Source organism: Rhododendron vialii, chromosome 6a (genome assembly GCF_030253575.1).
Source record: "Rhododendron vialii isolate Sample 1 chromosome 6a, ASM3025357v1".
Taxonomy (NCBI): domain Eukaryota; kingdom Viridiplantae; phylum Streptophyta; class Magnoliopsida; order Ericales; family Ericaceae; genus Rhododendron; species Rhododendron vialii.
In genome coordinates this window covers 6,830,727-6,855,100 of record NC_080562.1, presented here as the reverse complement: position 1 = coordinate 6,855,100, position 24,374 = coordinate 6,830,727, and the positions used below count along the sequence as shown (strand labels likewise).

The following is a 24,374-nucleotide window of genomic DNA, read 5'->3' as shown; positions in this document are numbered from 1 at the left end:
TTCACCACCATGTTGTCTATGTAAACCTCCATAGTCTTGCCAAGCAGCTTTTTGAACATGATGGTCGTCAATCTTTGATATGTTGCCCCTGCATACTTTAGTCTAAAGGGCATGACACTATAACAGTACAACCCTCGTGGTGTAATAAAAAAAGTCTTCTCCTGGTCAGGTCCAAACATAGCAATCTGATGATACCCCCGATATGCGTTGAGGAAACTCATCCGTTCGTATCTAGCAGTTGCGTCACCAATTGGTCTGTTCTCGGAAGAGGGAAGCTATCCTTTAGGCATGCTTTGTTTAAGTCCGTAAAATCCACACAGACACGCCACTTTCCATTCTTCTTTTTTACAACCACAGTATTGGACAACCATTCTGGGTAGTAAACCTCACGTATTGCTTTGGCCTCCAACAAACGATCTACCTCCTCGATAACAGCATCTACATGCTGAACTGCTACCCTTCTTTTCTTCTAAACAACTGGCTTATGTTGTGGATCAACATTCAAGTGGTGACAGATCACATCTGCATCTACTCCGGGCATTTCTTCTGGTACCCAGGCAAATATGTCAATGTACTGTTTTAGGAAGCTCACCAATTCAGCCTCTTCCTCTGCTGGTAGTGCTTTCCCAATTAAAAAATACCTATCTGGATCAGTCTCATTGATCTGTATTTTCTTTAAGCCCTCAATTGTTCTTTCTGCTGGGTTGTTTCCGACATCTTCGATAGTCGGTTGATCCGGTATTTTTACCGTATGAACTTGATGGGCTTTTGGGAGTCTTTTAATGATGGAAATCAAACACTGTTGTGCTATCTTTTGATTACCTTGGATTGTTTCAACCCCATTGGATCTAGGAAATTTTACCATCTGATGGTAGGTAGAGGAGACTGCCCTCATCTTGTGTAACCACGTTCTTCCTATAATCACATTATAGGAAGATGGCACGTCCACTACCAGGAAGTCAATTTGTAGTACTACCGTCCCTGCCCAAACAGGAAGAGTTACTTTGCTCAATGGCCAAACTGCACCTGCCCCAAATAAAACCAAAGGGGTTGTACCAAATCTGCCTGTGTCAGCTCCAATTTTTTAAATGCGTCATAATACAGCACTTTGGTGCAACTTCCTGAATCCACCAGGACTCTTTCCTTGTCATATTCCCCAATTCGTAGGGTTATGACCAAAGCGTCGTTTTGTGGTACCTGGACTCCTCCCAGATCCTCGTCTGTGAAAACTATGGTCTTGTTGCATGCTCCTTCATCATGTCCTCTTTTCCTCTCCAACCGCATCACATTTTGGTCATGTTTAACCCGTCTCTGGAGCAATCTTACCTCATTCCTTGTATAAGGCTCGGCCAATCCATGTATCATATGGATTGTGCCCTTTGAATTTTGCTCGTAATCCAACTCCATTGTTTTTTCTTTGTCTTTGGGATCTTCCTGGATAAATTCCTTGAGATAGCCCCGTGAGACCAGATCATCAAGGTGCCTTTTAAACATCTCACAATCCTCAATCATATGATCCCAATCCTTGTGGTAGCTACAGTTCTGATTCGTAGCACGTTTTGTATTCTTATCTCCTCCTAGACTTGGGGGCCATTTGAAGTAAGGTTAATTCTTTATTCGATAAAAAATTTTATAAATGGGCTCTTTCGAAACCGTGGTAATAGAAAAGAAAGATTTGGGATCAATAGCTTGTTTATCCTTGTATGGCTCTTTCTTAGGCTGTCCATAATCTTTCCTCTCCCGATAAGTTTTGGGCTCCGACTTATCTGCTTTCTTTGCAGGCTCCCTGACTTGCTCGGCAACCACCTTACCGTTTTCCCTTAGTATGTCATCCTTGTTTCTAGCGTGCTGCTCTATCCGTTCCATTAATTTTGCCAGTGTTCGTACTGGACTCATGTTCAGAGATTTACGCAGCTCCCCCCGAACAGTCAACCCAGTTTTGAACGTTGCTATTGCGTACTCCTCACTGCAACCTTCAACCTCGTTGAAAGTTTTCCAGTACTTCTTTGCATAGTTTCTGATCGGCTCATCCTCTCTTTGCGTCATAACGGAGAGGCTTTCAAAAGTTTTTGGGGCCCTTCTGCTTGTTAAGAACCGAGCAGTAAATTCTTCAGCCAACTGTACCCATCCTCGTATGGAGCACGGATCTAATTTATGGAACCAGGACAAAGCCACCTTCCCTAAACTTGATGGGAACATCTTGCACATAATTGCATCATCCCCCTCATGCATAAACATCGCCTGTTGGTAGTGCTGAATGTGTACTACCGGATCAGCATATGTTTTGTAAACGATGAAGGTCTCGTGCTTCACTCTGCTCGGTAATCTAGCTTGTTGTAGCTTCCTGGAAAAGGGAGAAGATGCAATATTACTAAGTGCCTTCCGCGCTGCCTCTCGTGCAGTCATGGTCTCGTCTTTTAGTCCCTTTGTCTTGTGAGGTCTATTTTTTTCCCAATCGGAATCAGGTCTCTCGTACCTGTCCCTATGATGTTTTTTGGCCCCTTCCTCTTCAGGAGTAGAACTTCGGCCCCTACTCCTCCTTCTCCTTGAAGAAGCCCTTCGCCGTTCTGGTGTTCGGCTCCTGCTTTTGCTCCTTCTTCCTCGTGAAGGAGCCTTTCTCTATTTCACGATGGTATACTCATCTCCCCTGGAATTTCTCCGTGAGAGTCCGGAGTCTTCCTGGTGTTCTCGGATCCTTTCTAACTCCCGAATCTCGTACTTTCATTTCTTGATTAAACGAGCGTATTCCTCGATTTCCTACCTCTTTTTATCGAGGATATCCTCGCTGTAGTGCACACTTTTTGAGTGTGCAACCGACTCATCTCTTTGATGGGATTTACTCCTTCTTGTGGATCTTGAGGTCGTTCTTCCCTCTCTGTTTTTAAAGTTGTCATGATCAGTAAGGGGGCGACCGTATTTATGGTCCTTCTAGTCCGACTTCGGGCTTTTTCGGAGCCCCGGGTGGAGATCTATCTCTTCCTCCATCTAGCAGATTCTTTGGATCGTGTGGTGTTGCTGGATCTACTTCCACCATGGTCGTATTTCAAAGGGAACTCTTTCGTTTCCCACAGACGGCGCCAATTGTAGGTGGACAAAAACTAGCAATATGTTGGTATAACAGCTTCACGTGCTTCTTGACCGAAAGCCTCGCTTCTTGTCGGAACCCTAATTTGCAAAACAAACAAAGGGTGAGTGCACCCTTGCCTCTCGTGGCAATGGCCCTCCGATGCTTAAGTTAGTATCACGTATTTAGCAGAAAACCCTAAATATCAATAGGAAGTATCGTATGAATGCAATGTATTTCGTACCTCTTGCCTCTAGGGTTTACCTCATATTTATAGATTCAAGGATGCTTGCTGCCCAAGCATCCTTGTTACCCTAAAATTCCTATCTCGTATAGGAAACCCACGATATCTTGGATTCTCATTTCCTTATCTATTCATTACCTTAGTCCTTTTAGGATTCTCTTCCACGACTGGCCGAACATCCTACTCATGTTGGGTATCTTTCCCAGATCCTACATTCTCGAGATTTTATCCCATTGTTTCTGGATTCTTCCAGAGCATTTTTTATTCGGCGATCTTATCGCCAACTGCCTGGACCAGTCACTTTACATGTAACTGGTCCTTTATCAACCACTTGGACCAATGTCTTGTCAGGAGCTCTCCTCCTGTTCGGCCTTCTCTTTGCCGAACAAATCACTTGGACCGGTGACTTCACATGTCATTGTCCCTTTATTAATGTTTTGGTCCAACAACTTCTCATGTTTACTGGACCAAACCTTTGTTCAACCTTTCTGGTCCAAGACTTCTCATGTCATTTGGACCTTACCCCCGAGCACCATTTTACACGGCCTCTATTCTGTCTTTATTCAAACCATATTCTTACATACCGCTTGTTCGGGCATTAATTGTACCTGTTCGAGAATACCTCCCTACAGCAACCAATCTCATTCTTAGGTTTATGATGCAGAAGCTTGGAAAGACTGATCAAGACCTAGTCTCATGCACTTCAACCTTGACTGATTTCACTGGAAAGGAGACAGCTTGTCAAGGTATTCTGATCATGAACCTAACAGTAGGATCCAAGACCTTAACAACACCTTTCTTTGTTGTTAATTCATACTCTTCCTTCAATGTTCTATTGAGGAGAGATTGGATTCACTCCTGTTTAGCAGTTCCCTCAACCCTTCACCAATGTCTTATCTTCTGGAATCAAGACGATGTGGAGGTGATATGGGCTGACCGCAGACCTTTCCAGACCTCTTCTAATCATGCTGAGGCCCATTTATATGATGAAGGAGTTGGTCCAATGAAAGTGGCAAGTCTTGATAAGTATGGCCGCCATAAAATAACCCATATTCATAATAACAAGTCAGCGAAAGAAATGAATGCACTTTTCCAAGAGTTAATCAGTCCTATGATCGCAGAGTCAAGCAGGCCGCTTACAGCTTCATTCAAATGCCTTTCTCAATGTCAGTAAACCCTTCAAAAGAAGATAAGGGTGTGGCCCTTCACGCTACGCTGTCAAAGTTCGAAGCCTACTTGCTTAAAAGGAGGCTGATGGGCATTCAAGAGTCAGGGGAAGATCATTCGGCCTGTGCGGCCGAAGTAATCAATGAGGATGAAAACCTGGTTGAAGATCTGGACGAAATCCGGTTGGAAGACCTTGAAGCAGCCCCAGCCAAGTTGGATGATTTAAACGCTGACGTGTAAGATCCCTTAGAAGAAGTTAATCTGGGAAACTCAAAGAATCCCAGACCTGTATATATTAGCCAACTTCTGCCAACGGATGTCAAGAAGAAGTTTATCCACCTCTTAAGAGCATTCAAGTCCTGTTTTCCTTGGACTTATGAAGAGCTTCCAGGTCTGTCCAGAGACCTAGTAGAGCACAAAATGCCTATTCAACCAAAATTCAGGCCTTTCAGGCAACCGCCAAGGAGGATGTCCAATGAGGTCTATTTGCAGGTCAAAGATGAGATCGAACAACTCTTCAATGCTGGGTTCATACGCACAGCCGGGTATGTTACTTGGCTCTCTAATATTGTGTCAATCCTTAAGAATAACGGCAAGGTCAGAGTATGTGTGGACTTCAGAAACTTGAATTTGGGATCCCCAAAGGGCGAGTACCCAACGCCAGTCGTAGATCAGTTAGTGGATGGAGCTTCTGATCACAAGGTTTTGTCCTTCATGGATGGACATTCTGGCTACAATCAGATCTTCATCGATGAGGCTTATACGGCTAAGACTACTTTTAGGTGTCCTGGAGCCTTGGGAACCTTTGAGTGGGTCATAATGCCCTTCGGCCTAAAGAATGCAAGTGCTTTGTTCCAACAAGCAATGACCGCCATTTTTCATGATTTTATTGGCCGTTTCATGAAGATCTACATCGATGATATCGTGGTTAAGTCTCAGTCCTTTGATGAACATTTGGAACACTTGAGAGGGTCTTTTTTGAGAATGCTACAGTTTGATTTAAAAGTTAATCCCTTGAAATGTGCCTTCAGAGTTTCTACAAGAAAATTCCTTGGATTTTTGGTCCACAATAGAAGGATTGAGGTTGACAAGAACAAGACCAAAGCAATCATGGAAGCTAAGCCTCTTATCACCAAGAAGGAGTTACAGAAGCTCTTAGGTTCATTCAACTTTTTGAGAAGGTTCATCTCAAACCTAGCAGGAAGGGTTCAGGTTTTTTCTCAACTCTTGAAGCTGAAGGACCATGACACTTTGGTTTGGGAGGCAAGCCATCAAAAGACCTTTGACAAGATCAAAGGCTATTTAGCAACGGCTCCAGTCCTTATGCTTCTCATTAAGAACAACCCTTTAAAACTCTACATTTCAGTAGTTGAAGACTCTATTGGAAGCCTTTTAGCTTAAGACAACGCTCACGGAAAGGAACAAACGGTTTATTATTTAAGTAGGTTGTTGACTCATTATGAAAGGAGATACACTCTTATTGAAAAGATTTGTCTTGCCTTGTACTTTTCAGCAATAAAATTGAGGCACTACGTGCTTCCTGTTTTGATTTACATTATGAGTAAAATAGACCTAGTTTAATACTTGTTTTCTCGACCAACCATGAGAGGCCGAATTGGCAAATGGTCTTTAGCTCTAATGGAATTCAGTTTTCAATATATCCCTCAAAAAGCTATGAAGGGCCAAGTCTTAGCAGATTTTCTTGCTGATCATCCATGCATGGATATCGGCGATGAGTCTGAGATAGGACTGAGCGCTCTTGAAAATCACTCACTCCTTGGACGTTACTTTTTGATGGATCAAGAACTCAAGAGGTCTTAGGCTGTGGAGTAATTATCATTTCTCCCCAAGACCTAAGGACTGAATTGTCTTTTCAATTTGATTTTTCATGTACAAATAATCAAGCTGAATATGAAGCAGTTGTTATAGGCTTTGAAATCCTTAGGGATCTAGAGGCCAGAGAAGTAAAAGTTATTGGGGATTCAAACCTTGTAATCGACCACTTGGCAGGGACATTCAAATGCTATAGTGAGGACTTAGCTCCTTATTACATGGCAACCGTGCAATTAATTCAAGATTTTGACAATGTCACTGTCAAACACGTTTCAAGGAGTATGAACACTGAAGCCAACAGCTTGGTTCAAGCCTCAACAAGCCTGAAATTAGCTCCAGAAACTATTTACAAGATCATTACAGTTCAAAATAGATTGTTACCTTCTGTAAGGAGAAGAGGTCTAGGACTGGAGGTATTTAATTCAGACTTCACAGGAGTAGAATCAGATGGCAATCCCGAGAACGATTGGCATACACCTATTATTTCTTTCCTAAAGAGGTCTTATCATATGGTCTCTAGGAAGGTAAGGAGAAGAGCTATATCCTCGTGGGTGATGAATTATACAAGAAAAACTCTGAAGATGACTTACTTTTAAGGTGTTTAGTGCACTCCGAGGCCATGAGGGTCATGAGTGAAGTCCATGAAGGAGTCTGTGGAGCCCATCAATCAGGGATAAAGATGAGATGGCTAATCAGAAGGTATGGTTACTATTGGCCAACCATTTTAGAGGATTGTATTCAGGTTTCCAAAGGATGTCAGCAATGTCAAGCCCATGGCCCAATTTAGCGTGTTCCCGTAGCTGATAATCATGTTGTGGTCAAATCTTGGCCATTTACAGGCTGGGCCCTTGACGTAATTGGAAAACTATATCCTTCTTCTTCTGGAAATCATACTTACATCTTGGTAGCCACGGACTATTTTACCAAATAGGCAGAAGCAGTGCCATTAAAGTCTGTGGATCAATAAGAAGTAATCAAGTTGATCAAGAAAAGAATCATCCATAGGTTTGGATTGCACTTGGTTGTAAGTAGGGGTACAATATTCATGGAAAAACAAGTGGTTAATTTCGCTGCATAGCAAAACATTATTGTTTCCAATTCCACTCCTTATTATGCACAAGGGAATGGCCAGGTTGAGTCCACTAATAAGACTCTGATCAATATTATAGAGAAAGTAGTGGTGAATAATCCAAGGGCCTGGCACGAATTACTTTCTGAGGCTTTATGGGCCTACAGAACTTCAAAAAGGAAGCCACCAATATAACTCCTTACATGTTGGTGTATGGACACGATCCAGTCCTTCAATAGAGGTAGCAGTAAAGTTAGCAAGAATAGCATATCAACATGACCTCACTCCTGTAGATTATACTCAAGCCATGCTGATAGAGCTTGAGAACTTGGATGAAGTTAGACTTGCAGCCCTTTACCACGTGTTGGTTCAGAAAAGAAGAGTTACTAGATCTTATGACAAACGTATGAGAAAGAAGAGCTTGTCTGAAGGTGACTTGGTTTGGAAGGCTGTGTTCCCCCTAGGGGAAAAGAGCTCAAGGTATGGCAAGTGGTCCCCAACATGGGAAGGACCGTACCAAATTTCCAAAATCCTTAGAGGTAACATCTATCTTCTTATGGATTTAGATGGGGGTTTACATAAATATTTAACAAATGGAAAGTACCCAAAGCATCATTATCCTACCATATGGGAAAGGAGAGATTTTGGAGAAAATCAATCTAACAAACCATAGCAGACGTGCCATTAAGGCCTAAACAAAGGCCATGATACTTGTCATGCAAAAAATCATAAAGGCCTCAAGTTTAGACCACAAATTACCAAAAGTGCCTCTGGCCATTTAAGGAAAAGTTTCAGGCCAAGCACAAAGAGAGACAAAAGTTATATTTATTATAGACCACTGATCAAAAGATAAAGTTTTTGGAGGTCCAGACCTACAAAAGGCCTTCAAGACTATTTTTGAGATTCTCCCAGGAGGTGTCAAAACTGGCAAGTTGGGCTTCAACCATTTCCTTCTGTCCACGAAAATTTGGCATCTCTTCGACCAAGAGGTTTAGTTTCATCTTCTGGCTCTTTGATCCAGCTTTCATATCATCATGTTGCTTGGCTAGAATTGTGGCTTCATTTCGAAGTTCAACCAGGCGACCTTCAGCTTGTGCTAGTTTTGTCTTCAAATCCGCAATTTCATTGGAGGTGGCCATGATGCTTGCTTCATTCTGTCCACGAAAATTTGGCATCTCTTCGACCAAGAGGTTTAGTTTCATCTTCTGGCTCTTTGATCCAGCTTTCATATCATCATGTTGCTTGGCTAGAATTGTGGCTTCATTTCGAAGTTCAACCAGGCGACCTTCAGCTTGTGCTAGTTTTGTCTTCAAATCCGCAATTTCATTGGAGGTGGCCATGATGCTTGCTTCATTCTGTCCACGAAAATTTGGCATCTCTTCGACCAAGAGGTTTAGTTTCATCTTCTGGCTCTTTGATCCAGCTTTCATATCATCATGTTGCTTGGCTAGAATTGTGGCTTCATTTCGAAGTTCAACCAGGCGACCTTCAGCTTGTGCTAGTTTTGTCTTCAAATCCGCAATTTCATTGGAGGTGGCCATGATGCTTGCTTCATTGAATTGCATGTCTTCCTTCAACTGAAGCCATTCAGCACTGAATTTGGTAAGCTCTACGTCAACCGCCTCCAGTTCCACCATCTTAGCGTTTACCTTGCTAAGCTCATGAGTGAAGGAGTCATGGGACTTAATCATGCTCAGAAACTCCTTCTGGAAGTACTGGAGAGAGGTCTCCTCTGTTTCCAAGTCTTGGGACTTTACCAACACATCCATGGCCTTTTTTATGTTTGAAGCTTTGGCGGGATGAACTATTACCTTAAAGTTCTGGAGAAGAGCCATTCTGAGGGCTGTTTTGGCCTCAATAACTTCTTCTGAAGTGAACTGGGATTGAGAAGTTGAGCCAAGGCCACTGCCTGAGGTACCAGAGGTGGCTGCCTTCAACAAGTCCTAGGCAGACTTGAACAAGGAATCCAGGTCTTCGTCTTTTTCCTCTTCTGGAACATTGACAAACTCAGGTTCAACGAGGGGATCGATTTGCGGAATGGACTGGATGACTGGAGATCTAGGCTTCTCTAGAGTCCTCGAGAATGCTTTATGTTCGGGTTCTTGCTCAGGCATATCTAGTCCTTTCTCTTCTGACTTTACTTCTTCTTCAAAGTAATCGTCAAGTTCCTAAGGATTGAAAACAAGGAGAAGTTGATGTAAATATGGAGCCATAAATGCTGTGAAATTTGTGTCACAATTCATCCTTACAATAGGATTGTGTTCAGTGGCAGACACAGTGTTTTCAGAATCAGCCGTTGTAAAAGTTTTCTTTCTCAACCTCTTCTTTTTAGACGGAGCAGATTCGGCTTGCCCTTCTTTGCCCTTAGAGGTGGCCTGTAAGAAGGAAGGTTAGTAAGGCATTCAAATAGGGCATAAGAGGCAGAGCCAAGAAGAACACAGACCTTTTTTGAGGGGTCAATTTTAGGAGAGCTGGTCTTGGCACTGCTTCTCATCCTACCAGCAACCACTTTCTCAGAGGCCTCCAGAAGAAATAAAGGCATAATTACCTTATTCTGAAGGACTAAGCAAAGGGCTAAAGAGCTTATACCTTTGGCCATTGCCTTTTGGCTACTACCTCTTTGATCTTTAAGCAGGGGGGATCGCAGAAACTTCCTTTGGCACATTTTCAGAACCTGCAGAAGAAGAGAAAAAATTAGTCCAGATTTTGGAAGCTTAAAGAGATCAAAGTATTAAAAGGTCTCTTAATTACGTTTCCTCTTGACACTTGAGACCAGGGAAGGACTGATTTGTTGTAAGGTACAATTATGCCAGGTTCAAGAGCTCCAGCAGGTTTGGACAGAAGATTGGTCAGGGCATCCAAGTATGGAGTCTAAAAGTGCATCTTGATATAACCTCTCCACCAGCTATCAAATTTGGCCTCCTTATCAGTACGCTCAACATAGGCATGGAGGGCAAAGTTCTTCCTCAGCTCAGGGAGAAGGTTCTTAACTCTTTCCAATTCTCTCGGTTGGATCACAAGCCTATCAATAAAGTCCTCATTTAAGGACTGATATGGGGGCACTGGAGTAAGCTGACAAAGGCCAAACTGCTTGGCGAATTGAGCTGCATTATAATACTCGACTCCGCATTTATAATTTGTTGGAGTGAAGGCCATCCCATACATAAGATCCCGTGAGATCAAGAAGCTGGTCCAGATCTCCATGTGATCATCATAATCATCTCCAGGGTCTGACGCATCTCATGTCAGCCACCAAGGTACGGTGTCTCTTGCAAATGGTAACCAATTCTTTCCCATCCCCGTAAATTCATGGTAGAAAAACATAAAATATACGCCGAATGCATATCTGGGGCCACGAATGTCAATGTAGTGGAGACCATAGCAAGTATTTTATGGGTTTTTATTCATGGGTGGGGCGAACTTGAGAAAATAGGACCATAATCACAGGGTTATGATCCACAGTAGACCGAGGTCAAAAATAAACTTGTTGCTTATCAATTCTTTCATGCCACGGTAGAGATGTGCCAAGACTAAAGGGACTAATGCCAGCTTCTGCCCCGAAGCTAGGGCATAGGCCAGATCTATGAAGTCTTTGGTAACTCTATTTGCAGAGACACAGAAAATAAACTTATTCAACCAGTAAATGAGAAAAGCTGCATGTTCACCATCTTCGATTTATGAAGGAGGAGAAAGACAAACGTTCTTTGTACTCAAAGTAGGGAGTTTTTTGAGACAAAAAGTAGTTGGCCTCAATCCCGTGAGGACAGAGGCCTGTCAAAAAGGCAATATCCTAAAGAGTATGACTCATAAGGGCTACCTTGAAGTGAAAGGAGTTCGTTGTGACTGACCAGAACTAAAAGGTAGCATGGAATAGATTCTAGGCCATGTCAATTAGGGATTGACTGAGGAGGATTGCATCTCGGATCCCTATTTGTCTCCACAAATCACCTTTGGCTTCCAACATTCGATCGAGCCATTCCACGTACTTTGCATCAGGCCTATGCCAAAGTCAATTGGGAATATCTGTAGAGAATCGATTCCAATCAAGGCATAGGGACTCGAAGGGAAGGACCTCTTCCACTAGTGGGTACATTGGGGCGAGTTGAGAAGGAAACCCTAACTAGAAAGCAAGGCCAAGACCAACCCGATCAACATTAGCAATCACCAGAATGTCGTTGGTAATTGATATGTGCTCCTCGGCCAAGATTTTTCGGATCTGTACAGTGAGGCTGTTAGGGTTCGAAGGTGGTGCATGGGCTTTATGGGTAGCCATCTCTATTGAGGACCAGAAACGCAGACAGAAGCAATGGAGGGTTAGGGTTTTTTCTGGGTTTCTTTCGAGTAAGAAGAGAGGAGGCAGAGAAGATGTAAAGAGAGAGTAGAATGACAAGAATGAGTTTTTATGCTTGATGGTACAAGATGAAGGAGACGTCATTGCACTTATCTCTCCTCATGTTCAAAATTTAAATGGCAATTAAAGAGATAAGACCCTTGATTGACCCGAAGAAGAGCCCTGACGGCTTCAAAAGCTGCATGGAGGCCAATGCAAGGCCCGGGGTAATGCCACGTGTTCCCTAGGCCTAAAGAGGTGGTGATTATTACAGCTCATAGGACTCTTCGATGGGGTTTCTATCTCGGAATTTGTTGGGATTTGGTTCAAGACGAAGGTGAGGAGTCCGAATCCAATTAAAGATGTATATTGGAATTTGAAAAGTTGTTAGGCTTGGTTTAAGCCTAATTAACTTTTAAATTTAAACGTTCAAGGATTTAAAAGGATATTAGGCTAAACCTAAGCCTAATCATCTTTTTTCTTTCAAATTTGATGATAAGAACTCATTTGGTTTGCCAAAAACTGTACTCTGTCCTAATTTACAAACCTAGATCTTGAACAAGATCAAAGCATGGGGAAGCATTGTTTACACCCGTTTTTGGCACCCAGTCCTGAACAAGCGTTGGAGGGCCATTTAATTATCTTTTGATTAAATTGGACCAAAAAGTAGTGATGTATTGGACTAAAGTTAATGGGCCAAGGCAGTCTTGATTGGGCCCAATTAATTTTAACTCATTTTGGTCAAAGATTGGAATCGTGGGTATTGGGCCATGTTCTATGAGGGGCAAACCGAGGCCCAATCAGTTTATTATGGGAACAAGGCCTTGTACATGTTAATTTGTTTGCAAGGCCCATTATCATAATTGTTTTTGCTTCTAATGAAGTTTTGTGAGAAGAAAAAGAGGAAGTTTATGGTAACAATTGCCACATGGCCATTTGACCTAGTCAAATAGCCCATTACCTGTTAGCTCCCACGAGAATAGGAGATAAAGGAAACCCATTATCTCATTAACTACCCACGATTTCAGAGAGAAAAAATAGGAGAGGCCCACTAGCCTTTCTCAATTTCTGTTAATACCCACTCACACATGATGGTGCAACATGGGACACTGGTCAACATAGGAGAAGAGCGGGAAAATCCACCTCATGCAGAACTGAAGACCCTTGGCCTATAAATACTAGTTCACAAAAAGAAAAAATGGTTCCCATACCAATCAAGCTCAACGCTTAATGGTACTCAATTACTTCTTCAAGTAATTTGGGTTTCTATCTCTCTTGTACCCCCAACTCTATTATTACGACATAATAAAGTTATTTCAACCCCCAACTTTATTATTACGACATAATAAAGTTATTATACGTTGTTACTTCTTTTCCTACACGGTTAGGAAATTATTAAGTCCTTGCTCGTAGAGGCAAAACCACCAACCAATATTGCAATCCAGCCCTTAGGTTTGCAACACTTTCGCTCTCACGGTTACGAAATCAGAAATGGGGAATCTAGTCCTTTACATTGGACGCGACAAGTCCTGACACGCTCGCTTAGTGCTTGAGCCATTTCGGAGCCGAACAGTACTTCGACTAATTTTGGTGAATCAACCTCACCGAGCACTTATAGGAATCGCAATCAAAGGTAGAGCAAAACTCGGTATAGATTTTAAGAGGGCGTAAACTTACTAGGCCAACCATTTGGGGTTGGGAATTGTTGGTTAGGCAGTGAGAATCAGCTACGTGATGGGATTGGAGTCTTTTGGACTCATTTATGTAATGAATTGACTCGTATGTGTGGGATTTGGAACTTAGGTTCTACAAAGTTGAAAACATATTCCAACCCTTTTGGACTGAGCCGAAGGAGGAGCCCTGCATTCCGACCTAGGGTGAGCCAGCTGGCAAATTGAACCCAAACTCATCTACTGAAAAATAGACTCAACTCATTTACTGATCAGGTTATAATGAGTCTCAACCCATCTAACCCATTTACTAATCGGGTTAAGGAAAATAACGGCCCATAACGTGTTTTGATAATTAATATCCGCCAAGTACATGCTGAGAACATTTGTTAATGCTGAAATATCCTTGGCTGGTATTAATTATTAAAACACGTCCTTAGCCGTCATTTTCCCATCGGGTTGACTTAAATGATCCAAAAAATCATGAACCTATAAACCAAACTGTAGAGTTTTTTTGCTACACTTACGGGAGGTACTGTTTTTTTTTCTAAACCATATGGTACAAGACTGACTTCGTCTATTCAAGATACACAGCTTGTTCCACAAGGCCAGATACATAAGAGGGCCGCTAGGGTTGTAAATGAACTGAGCCGTTTGTGAACTGTTCGAGACTCGGTTCGGCAAGAGCTCATTCGAGTTCGATTTGTTTGCTGAACGAACTGAACCTCAATTCTAAGCTCATTCCGTAAATGAGCCGAACTGAGCCTAATGGTATTTGGCTCGATTAAGCTCGCAAACCTAATTAAATTTAATTAATAATTCAATAGGGGTCTATTTGTAAAATTAAAAAAAGTTAAGGTTGTATATATAATTCAGTACTTATTTTTCTCCCAAATTCTATAGTACGATCAATGAGAGAGTTTGGGTTCTTTAGAGTTTAATGAGCCGAGCCGAACCAAACCCGAGTCTTGACGAGCTCAATTCGAGCTTAGATTTGGCTTGGCTCGGTTCATTTGAGTTTAACGAGCCGAACTCGAGCCAAGACATTCAAAGCCGAATCGAACCCGAGTCAAACTTGAGCCAGACTAGTACCCTAACGAACCCAACCGAGCTGAACCAAAGCTTTGAAAAAATTTAACGAGTTGAACTCGAGCTAAGTTGTTCAAGCTCGAATTGAATTTGAGCCAAACCTGAGCCAGACTAGTACCTTAATGAACCTGAGCCGAACTTAACAAGGTTCAGCTCGATTTGATTCATTTACGGCCCGTACACGAGGTAATTGACAGTGGCACGGAAAAAGTGCTATCAATAGTCAGCACGTAAAAAAAATACGTTAGATCCTTCTTACATTGTGCAAGTCTATACAGTATTTTTTATTTTTTGTTCCTATTCCAGATTCTACGGGACACACTCTCAAGTTCAAAGCATAATCAAATCCAAATTGCGGATCCATTGATCATGCCATTGACACTCATTTGGATAGGATTTCGAGTTCTCTTCCACACATCTTTGAATACAAGTTTGCCGACGGAACAATCATGTCAGCTTCACTATCACACTCTTTGTACTCTTTGAATTTGAGTTCTCTTCCACACATCTTTGAATTCAAGTATTATACCGACACAACAATCAATATAGTGAATCGAGGACAATTTCCATCATCTTTGAATTTGAGTTCCTCTTCCACACATCTTTTTCTTGATTTAAGGATTTCATCCGTCATTCTGTTTCGTGACCCAATTCCTCATCGTCGCTGTATGAGAAATGGATTCAAGAATAGAATGAATCGAGGACAAATCAATTCGAGAATTGCTGATGTTCATGTAGTCATTGAAATTTCCAAAATTCGTTTTTTTTTTTTTTTTCTTTGTTCCATTTTCAATCCAAACAAAAAATATTCAAAGATAGCTAAGAAAATCCTTTATTTTTTCACTTCTTTTTCCAGGCATTTTCTGTCAACACGAACTTAAACTTCATCCACATAACTTCACACCTCTCTCTCTCTCTCTCTCTCTCTCTCTCTCTCTTCTGTACACTACCTACCCAAAGTTATTTTTCTATAGCACGATTTGGGATTTCAAAAGCAAAGAAGATATCCGGTCCCAACTCGGTTTTCTACGAACCGGGCTCACAGCCTAATCCACTGATCGATGTCACTAATTCCAAATTCCGTTACCCTACCCACCATATTGCAGGCACATCCCATTGTGCACAACCCCCGACATATAACTCCTCACTTCTTTCCTAACCATCTCCTGCATCACAGCCAAAAACTCTTGACTGAAAAACTGCTTCTCCACAGGACACGGCGGCAGAGGCGGAGCAGCCACCTGGCACGCCGGCATCGCCACCTGAGTAGGGCTAGTCAACTGATCAGCCGAATCGGACCCGGGTAAGGACAGGGTAAGAGATGTAACGGGGTCGGCGCAAGACGACGCCGTTTCGTTCAAGTTAACCGGAGGGGAAACCCCTACGGTTCTAGGCACTGGCCTGAAAATATTACAAGGACCCGAATCGCTGATTTCAGATCCGGACGGGCTGCCCGGGTTGAGACAAAGACCCGGGGCGTTCAGGACCGGGCCGGCGCTGACGGATCTCTTGAGCGGCGGGCGGGGCGGGTCGTCGAAGCAGAAGTCCTCGGAGGACATGGAGGACGACTTGCGCTTGAGGGTGGAGTTCCAGTGGTTCTTGATCGCGTTGTCGGTCCGGCCCGACAGGAGGCGGGCGATGGTGGCCCACTTGTTGCCGAACCTGGCGTGCGCCGCGACGATCGCCGCGTCCTCCTCCGCCGTGAACGGCCGGTGCTCCACCTGCGGCGACAGCTGGTTGCACCACCGGAGCCGGCACGACTTCCCGGACCGGCCCGGGATCGATCTGCTGATCAGCGACCAGTTCCGGGCCCCGTGCTTGCTCACCAGGGTTTGTAACAGCTCGTCCTCCTCGGGGCTCCACGGACCCTTGATCCGATCCACGTCCCTCCTCGTCGCCATTGATCGAAAATCGAACCGATAAATTTATGGGAAATTAGGGTTTCGGAGGCTGGGTTGGATTGTGACGGTGAAGAGGCGTAGCCTCGACTTTCTCTCTCTGAAGAGAGGGGTTACGAGTGGAGAGGGTATTTATATAGAAAAGAGGAGATATGTACAGAGAGACGGGGTAGAGAGGATAGGGATGACCGGGTGAACCGGTTGGGAGACCGGTAATGAACCGTTGGGAGCGTGTGGGGGAGCTGGAAAGTTATTGGGTACTACTGGAACATGGCCAAACTAGCGCTCCATAATTTTGTAAAAATCCTACATTCATTAGGGTTAGAGCTTTAAATGAGCCAAGCTGTTCGTGACTTGGCTCGTTAAGACACGGTTCGACACGTTAAGTGATCAATCCGACCTCGAGTTTGAGTTTTAAGCTCGTTTACTAAACGAGTCGTAATCGAATATTTTAAAGCTGATTAGGCTAGGCTCACTCGTTTCTACCCCTAGGGTTCATGCATAATTTTGTCAATGCAACATGATTGTGTGGGGGTTTAGGATAATGGAACACGACGACGTTGGGTGTGACGACCCGTTCTCGTCCAGTACAATATTATCTATCACGCACAAAGCACGATTTCATACCTGTACGTCCACGTCGCCAGCATACGACTTCGCTTCTCTTGAATTTTCTCGACATAAATGTCATTTATTAGGTACATATAAAGTCCTAGGTTATATGATGCCAGAATTTCCATTTCAAACCAACGCAGGACTACATGAGAATCTCACATAAAAATTCGGCCTAATAATCATGTAGCCACCGTTTGTGCAACGAGTTTTAAGTTTGAACTGCTATAATAGGAGGTTGGCTCTTGTAATAATTTACTCCACACCCATTCACGTAGCAACTACTGTATCTTCGAAAGAAAGGGGGAGAGATTTGGATATCGGAGCGTAATTTTTTGATTGTGATTGGGGAACACCCAATAATTGCTCGGGGAGCTGGTTCCGGGCACGGCCGTTACTAGCATCCAGCTGTCGAGGAACACGCGTCGGAATGTGGTGAGGTGTACTGTACACCTACCATGGGATTTGGCAAAATCTCGTGGGCTGTCATTGTTTTTTTGAAAAAATTTTAAAGTGAAAAAATCAATGTGTGCGTTATGAAAGGCAGGCGATGGCTATGGGAGTAAAGTAATATCACCGACCGTTTTGGAAGTTGATGAGAGATGGGCGTGCGAGGATTTATCGGGAGAAATTGGGGAAGAGAACCGTTGGGAGGTGGGGAAGGATTTTTTGGGAGTTTGACTAGGCCAGGCTGGAGGGCATTTGTGAAACTGATTTTGATTTTTCTACAACTGTTTTTGGGCGTGATGAGTTGGCACTAAACGACAAAACATACCACAGCAAGGTTATGAATCCTGTACTGGTATTATTTAAATCTAGTATCCTGCGCTTCTAATTTTATTTTGACTCAAATGCTGGTCGGTGTTTGTCTCTACCGGACTATTTTTTTTAAAAATAAATGTATATACTTATATTATACTATAAGTTAATTTATGTGGGAAACTAAAATTGATACCAATAAATTTGAAACGGTACTCAGTATTTTACCGGTACCGGTACGTACCGTACCAGTAAAAAAATCGGTACTCTAGCTAGTACGGTATTCAGAACCTTGCTCCACAGCAAATTTGCTTTAAAGAAACGAATTGGGCAAACTCATGTGAACCTCTATTATTCTTTTCATCGATCTGGTCAAAATCACATCATCCATGCAAAATTAGAGAATTCACAAAAAATTACTTTCTTACACTTTAACCCGAAAAATCAAACTCTAGTCAATGTGTGGGGAAACAAACTCGTTAACTAACCAGACTAACACTTGAGGCTTGGCAAATTTGGGTTTGAATACACAGTACTAGAATTTGAAAATTTTCTAGAAAATTGAATTATACATTCTCTTTTTTGATATCTACACTCCTTTTTTTGAATTTTAGTATCGAAAGTGTGTGTAACTTTTTTACTATAAAACAAAAAAAGAAGTGTAAATGTCAAAAAATGGAATGTAAAATTCATTTTCCATTTTTTTTAGGCTTTTCGTCGTATCTTCAAATACTGTAATATACAGTATTATTGATCACAGTCCAATCAATCATAAAAGAGTATCCACCGTCCCAATAATAGTTGAAGTAGACAACTTCAATAATCTTAAAAAGAGTAGTACACTTAAACGGACGTTACGTCAACTATTCTGATTGAATTTTTTTGTTTGAGCATTTTTTTTGGTCTAATCATTTGCCTTCAGAATATCGCCTTTGAATTTTTTACTACTTTTTATAAAGTCAATAAATAATTATGAGATTTACATTAAAAAAAATTAATTTTTTTTATTAATTTCTTGAACACAACAAAAAAAAATGCTTTTTAAAATATTACTATCACTCAATCAATTCAGTTTGAAGTGCATGATCAAATCCTGACTGCCCAACCAAAATTCAATTTTTTTGTTTCTTATTGAAGTATGTTATAGATGTCGGTTATCCTGAACCGGGTAACTATTTAGGAAATCGGTTTTGCTAACCTTCACCCACTAGGCGAAAGATAATATACACATAATTTTAAACAAGTTCGGATATCAATGCATGTCTCACGGATGTTAATACAATTTCACAAATATCAATACACATTTCTCGGATATCAATGTACATTTTTATCTATTATCCTATCCATTTGGGCGGATTTTAGAATAATCCTTAGGAAAATGCTCGTAACATTTGCCCTAAAGGCAAAGAATAATAGATAGAAGGTGGATTGATGTCCGAGAACACTTTAAGAATTGAATTTGACATTTTTCATTTTCAAAATTAGAATGGGTGAAGCGAATTAGCATGTAAAATATACACGTTCGGTTTTTCATTCTTTTTGTATTAAAGGTGATGTATTGTAAGAAAAAATTACATATATTGTAAAACGAGAAATAAGTACTTAAAAAATAAAAAATTTAGTGAAACTGGGTTTATTATTTTCATGAAAAAGAATGAAAAACGTAAAAATATAAAAACAAATTATTTCTCAATTTGAATTTGAACATTTTTATGTGTGAATGCGAGGGTAGCTCCTACTCCTATTATTGAGTGTTCGTCGGGCTGATCAGAGATATGGCATGCGGAATATTCATCCACCATTTAAGACGGGAAATGGGAGTCAGCGGATTTGTGGGGAAACAATTAATTCTTGGCAAACTGACAGTCAATGACGTATTTTGATAATTAACTAGCGGATGCCCGTGCCTGAAGGCACGGCGCAACGTATTCTTAACCCAAAATTGAATAGAATTAGAGAAGTAATAGATGACAATAGGTACCCCATTTTGTTAAATTTCAAGTGAGCCCATCTACGTTAGAGCACAATCGAAGTCTAAGAAAAATCAAGCTCAACGTAACAATTTATTAACTCCAACATGTGCAATAAGACCACATGCGCGCCCCTGCACATTTTATAGCTAGGCACAACACAAACAAAGATGCCAAAAGCCCCAAATTACCTTGGTAGAGAGGAGAGTCAAGTAACCCATAGCAGCTATATCAACTACAACTTCTCGGCAATCATCAATAAAGTAACATATTCATGTCATCAAATTGTTGGAGGTAACATATTCATATCTCTTTGAGGCATTGTCAGTATTGAGTACTCTCTGCAACTCCCTGCAAATGGGCAGTGGAGCTCTCAGGATTAATTGAGGTGCTCGAAAATTGGCATGGATATCTGAGTTATCAAAAAGGAAGCACATGAAAGGAAAATAAAAATGTTCTTTTTTTTTACTCCCATTAACAAATAACATCTTGGACTACAAAAAAAACTTCAAGTCCTTGCCCTTGATTGACCGAAACCGACAATGGGTTAAAATTATAATCAGAACCCCAACTATATTTGTAACGTCCCAATTCGAGTCGTTACAATATTAATCATAATTTAGCGAATCAAAATCTGACCAACAACCGGTCTCACAAATTCCTAATCCCACAATTAACTCATAATAAGTAGTAAAGCCTTCATTGTGGATAAGCAAGATTTGTATTAACAAAGAACTGGAAGACATGTACAATTACGCAGGTCATACACCAAGCCATACACATTTATGAATATAAAAATCAATATCATCACAAACCAAACCACTAATTCAATTAATAGTAATACTGTCATGACCATAGAAAAGCTCCAAAAACAGTATCATGGATTTTGTGATTGCCCATGCCTAAAGGCACGACACAATACGCCGATTAAAAAAAAGGGCGCGACACAACATTTTTTATTACAACTTTAAAAAAATTATCCATGGAGAGAAACAGTGTACTACTTCAAATAACATGACTCCAAATTGCCTCAAAACATCTAACCTAGAGAGAGGGAGAGAACATGTACAAACATTAGAATAACGAAAAAAATAAAAAGATTTGATTACCTTTTGTTCTAACAAAGCAAAGGTAATGACCCTCTCTCTTTCTCCAATCAAGGTAGAAGGAAGTTGATTTCTTCTCTTCTTAGAGAAGCTTATGAATTAGATTATTAAGGCAAACGAGATTCATTATTGAAGGAAAACGTATGTGAATGCTACCCCGTTTTAAATAAACAACAATTATCAACTTTAAAAAACAAAGAATGTTTCCTTTTAGTGTATGAATCAAAAAATGGTTGTTTCCTTTTTGAATGTAGAAAAATCAACCTAAAAGGAAATTATTGAGTTGGATGTAGGAAATTTAAATAGGAAAATCTTGTTAAGGAAACAACGTAAAATCAATCAATTGAAAAGATTTACCGGTCATAAGGTTAGGGGAGTTTAGATTAGGAAGTATCCTCTCGATCAGACGGCTACAACTAACATGAAATATTGATCGGACGGTTGTAGAGGGTGCTGGGTTTATATGTATAGACAAAAACCGCTCTATTTTATAATATAGATATCTGTCAAGGACATTTTCAGCATTAACAGATGTTCTTAGTATGTCATTGGCGGGTATTAATTATCAAAACACGTCCTGGGCCGTCATTTTCCCATTATTCTATTTTCCCCTCCTTTTCCTTTCTTTCGAAATTTGAATTAAAAATGATAGGGGTACTGAAAGTATACATACGCAATAGAGGGCTCAATTTTGGGCTCCACACGAATGATATCAACCGTTTATTAATTTTAAAATAACTTATTGCCCATTGAATATGTAACTTTCTATTATTTTATAAGTACTTATTTTCTGCTTTACGAGACAGATCATTTTTTCGTAATACGTCATATTTAATTCAAAAGATAAATAATTAGTGGACGGTGTGTTATTTTAGTTAGTGGACTTTTAAGTGTTTTTCCAATATTTCAAGTTTCATTCAGAATTCAAAATCCTAAATTATGAATGAAAAACTTAGGCCTTGGTCGTTTGGGATTTCTGAGGGAGGCTTTTGAAATTAATGAATTGAAAGAGATAGACAGAAAAAATTTATTAGAGACATTTCCCAAGAGTTTTGAGACTCCAAACGAACAAGGTCTTAGAGTTTGGACCAATCATTTGCGTCAGGAAATTTCTAAAATCAGCCCAATCAAAGCCGGCCCTGACCTAAAACAAGTGTTGCAATCTCTTTAGGTCTCTAAAAAATTTTGAATTATAAGGGTCCCTCCCATTTTTTTATCCTTTATTATAATCCAACAAAAGAGAACCTATTTTTAACTTTCGTTTTAAGCCCTTGAAGAGTCAGGGCCGGCTCTGAGCCCAATGGGCTGCCAATAGTAAATGTGTAAAAAGTACACAGAAATACGTATTTTCTTTGGTTTCTAGTATGCTTATTGTCAGCCAGCAAATCCGTTTGCATAAATCCAATTGGACTGAGGCTCCGTTCTACAACCTTAAATAAGTACTTATTTTTTAAAAAGGCAATTTCAAACTCAAAAATAATATGCTTGCTTAAATAATTTTTCTACCAATATGGATTCTGTCTGATAGATCCTATCAAGATCTTTTATACGGTGCAACAAAATTAAAAAAATTATTTTTTATTTACATTATTTTTGAGTTTGAAAATGTGAAATAAGCTGCTTATTTTTTAAAAAAATTTCTGAAACGGAGCATGATTTTTTACAAGGTCATTCGAGAAATTATTTCAAAATCAATAAACAGTTTAAATTATTCGTACAAGACCAAAAATTGCGTCCCGCATGGTCGTATGTGTATATATTATATATAGTAGTATTACGAATAGTCGGACTCCAATTTTGAATCCGGGGAAACTAGTGCTTGGCCGTTGGGTGTGTGAGTACAGGCTGTAAAGCTGCCCTTGAAACGGCAATTTACCAACAGCTCCAACGGCCTAATAATAAAAATCTTCAATGCGTGGCTGGCCCTCCCCTCCCACTTTCTGAAAACTGACGTAAACGGATTCCCACCGTTTTCTCTTCTCTGCCTCATTTATTGAAGTGAATTCTCCATTCCATACACTTGATTCACGTCTTTGATGACTAGTAATTTATGTCCTAATTTAGTAGTCTCGTTCTGGTCTTACCAAAAAGGTTCATTTAATTTCCGCCTTGTCATGTAGACAGTGGTGTCCACGCTCGATTTTAGATAAACAACTCCGCAGCAAGAATTTCATTCTTTTAAATTCTGAAATTATCGCAGTTTTGTCTCAACAAATTCAAAAAAAACATATTTACCGATATTCGTTGGAGTTGATGTTTTACAAAATTTCAAAAATAATTATTTTATTTTTTATGAATTTTTTGTATTTTCGTGACATTCGTGGTGGACTCCAATACGACATGCGGTGGGAAAAAAAGTGCGGTAATCCCAGAACTTCTGATTACTTTTACCTCGCTTGTATTACTTCAATTTTTTACTAATAAAGTACTCCAAACAACGTGGGCTGTGGGCAGCTGTTAGGTAGAGAGAGAGAGAGAGAGAACCAGAGTATAGTACTCCAGTATTGACTAACACGCACGGAGGGAGGCACGTGGGGCTATCTATGTTTTCTGGGACTTTTGGAACAGAAAAGAAACGGAAAAAAGGTGGGCAAAGGGAAAGCAAACAAACAACAGAAACAGCCAAGGGAGAGCGAGAGCGAGGGGACGAGTCTCATCTCTCTCTCTCTCTATATGGATATGATCCCAACATCTATATCTATATTTTAGGCTTTTAGCATGCAGTCGTTTACGCGGGATCCAGCTGTACGTAGACTTTTCCCCTCTCTCTCTCTCTCTCTCGCTCCCCTCCATACGTAAAAAACGACAGTGGAGAGTAGTACCCATCACGTGCCAACCGCTCACCTAATACTTGTCCTTTCCCCGTACCCATACACGTTTTTAAGGAGGCCTGTCACGTGACTCAAAGTCCACCTCCCTTTCTCTCTCCCCTCAACCCCACACGTGTGAACGCTCCTTCTCTTCCACCCTGGTTCGGACCTGTCCCACACGCCCAACATCCCTCGCCCATTTTAATCCTGTAGCATCATCAACTAATTGTTGCGACACCAAAAAAAAAAAAAGGTAAGATATAGGAGTATAATTGTTCTGGTAGGAGAAATCGATAAACAACAAATTTACTTCCCGTCGCACAAATAGTGGCCTATTGAGCCGAATGATCAAGTAGAATGACAGAGCGTTCAACTTCAACAAGATGATTATAAAACCGTATTTTAATATGCTTTCGAACTTTGAAATTACACCTCGATTCGCTGGTTGTTGTGAGCCAGTAATTAATGCAGCTCAAGTTTACGGTTTTGTATGTACTACTTTTGCCAGTAGGAAAAATGGTTGCTAGTGTTAAATATTGGCTTAGACTTTAGAGATGCGATTACTAATTGTTAAATCAATCTCTCTCTCTCTCTCTCCAGATTATATATTGTATGCAAAGACAAGGGCACTTCCTCTCACTCAGGTGGTTGTTCTGGGAAAACACATGGCATATATGGGAGAGCAAAAGAGAGAAATGGTAACTGTATTTGAGGACCACGAGAGAGATGATAAAAAGATGTAACGTTTTTTTT

The 24,374-nt window shown here is 40.8% G+C and overlaps 3 protein-coding genes across 3 annotated transcripts in view; all 3 read right to left on the bottom strand.

The window, feature by feature from the left end:
* The window catches only part of LOC131331252 (putative receptor protein kinase ZmPK1), a 59,510-nt gene that overhangs the window by 16,652 nt on the left and 18,484 nt on the right, over positions 1-24,374 (bottom strand). The window lies entirely within an intron of this gene.
* On the bottom strand, positions 8,250-9,212 carry LOC131328321 (WEB family protein At1g12150-like). Its single transcript, XM_058361277.1, has one exon. The coding sequence runs from the start codon at positions 9,210-9,212 to the stop codon at positions 8,250-8,252; it is 963 nt and encodes a 320-aa protein (XP_058217260.1).
* LOC131331257 (transcription factor MYB44-like) lies at positions 15,283-16,495 on the bottom strand. The gene has a single exon (XM_058365140.1). It carries the CDS (start codon positions 16,365-16,367, stop codon positions 15,555-15,557), a length of 813 nt encoding a protein of 270 aa, XP_058221123.1. The 5' UTR covers positions 16,368-16,495; the 3' UTR covers positions 15,283-15,554.

Coding starts and splice junctions, on each gene's coding strand:
- LOC131331257 (XM_058365140.1), bottom strand. CDS start 16,367: ATGGCGACGAGGAGGGACGTGGATCGGATCAAGGGTCCGTGGAGCCCC.
- LOC131328321 (XM_058361277.1), bottom strand. CDS start 9,212: ATGGCTCTTCTCCAGAACTTTAAGGTAATAGTTCATCCCGCCAAAGCT.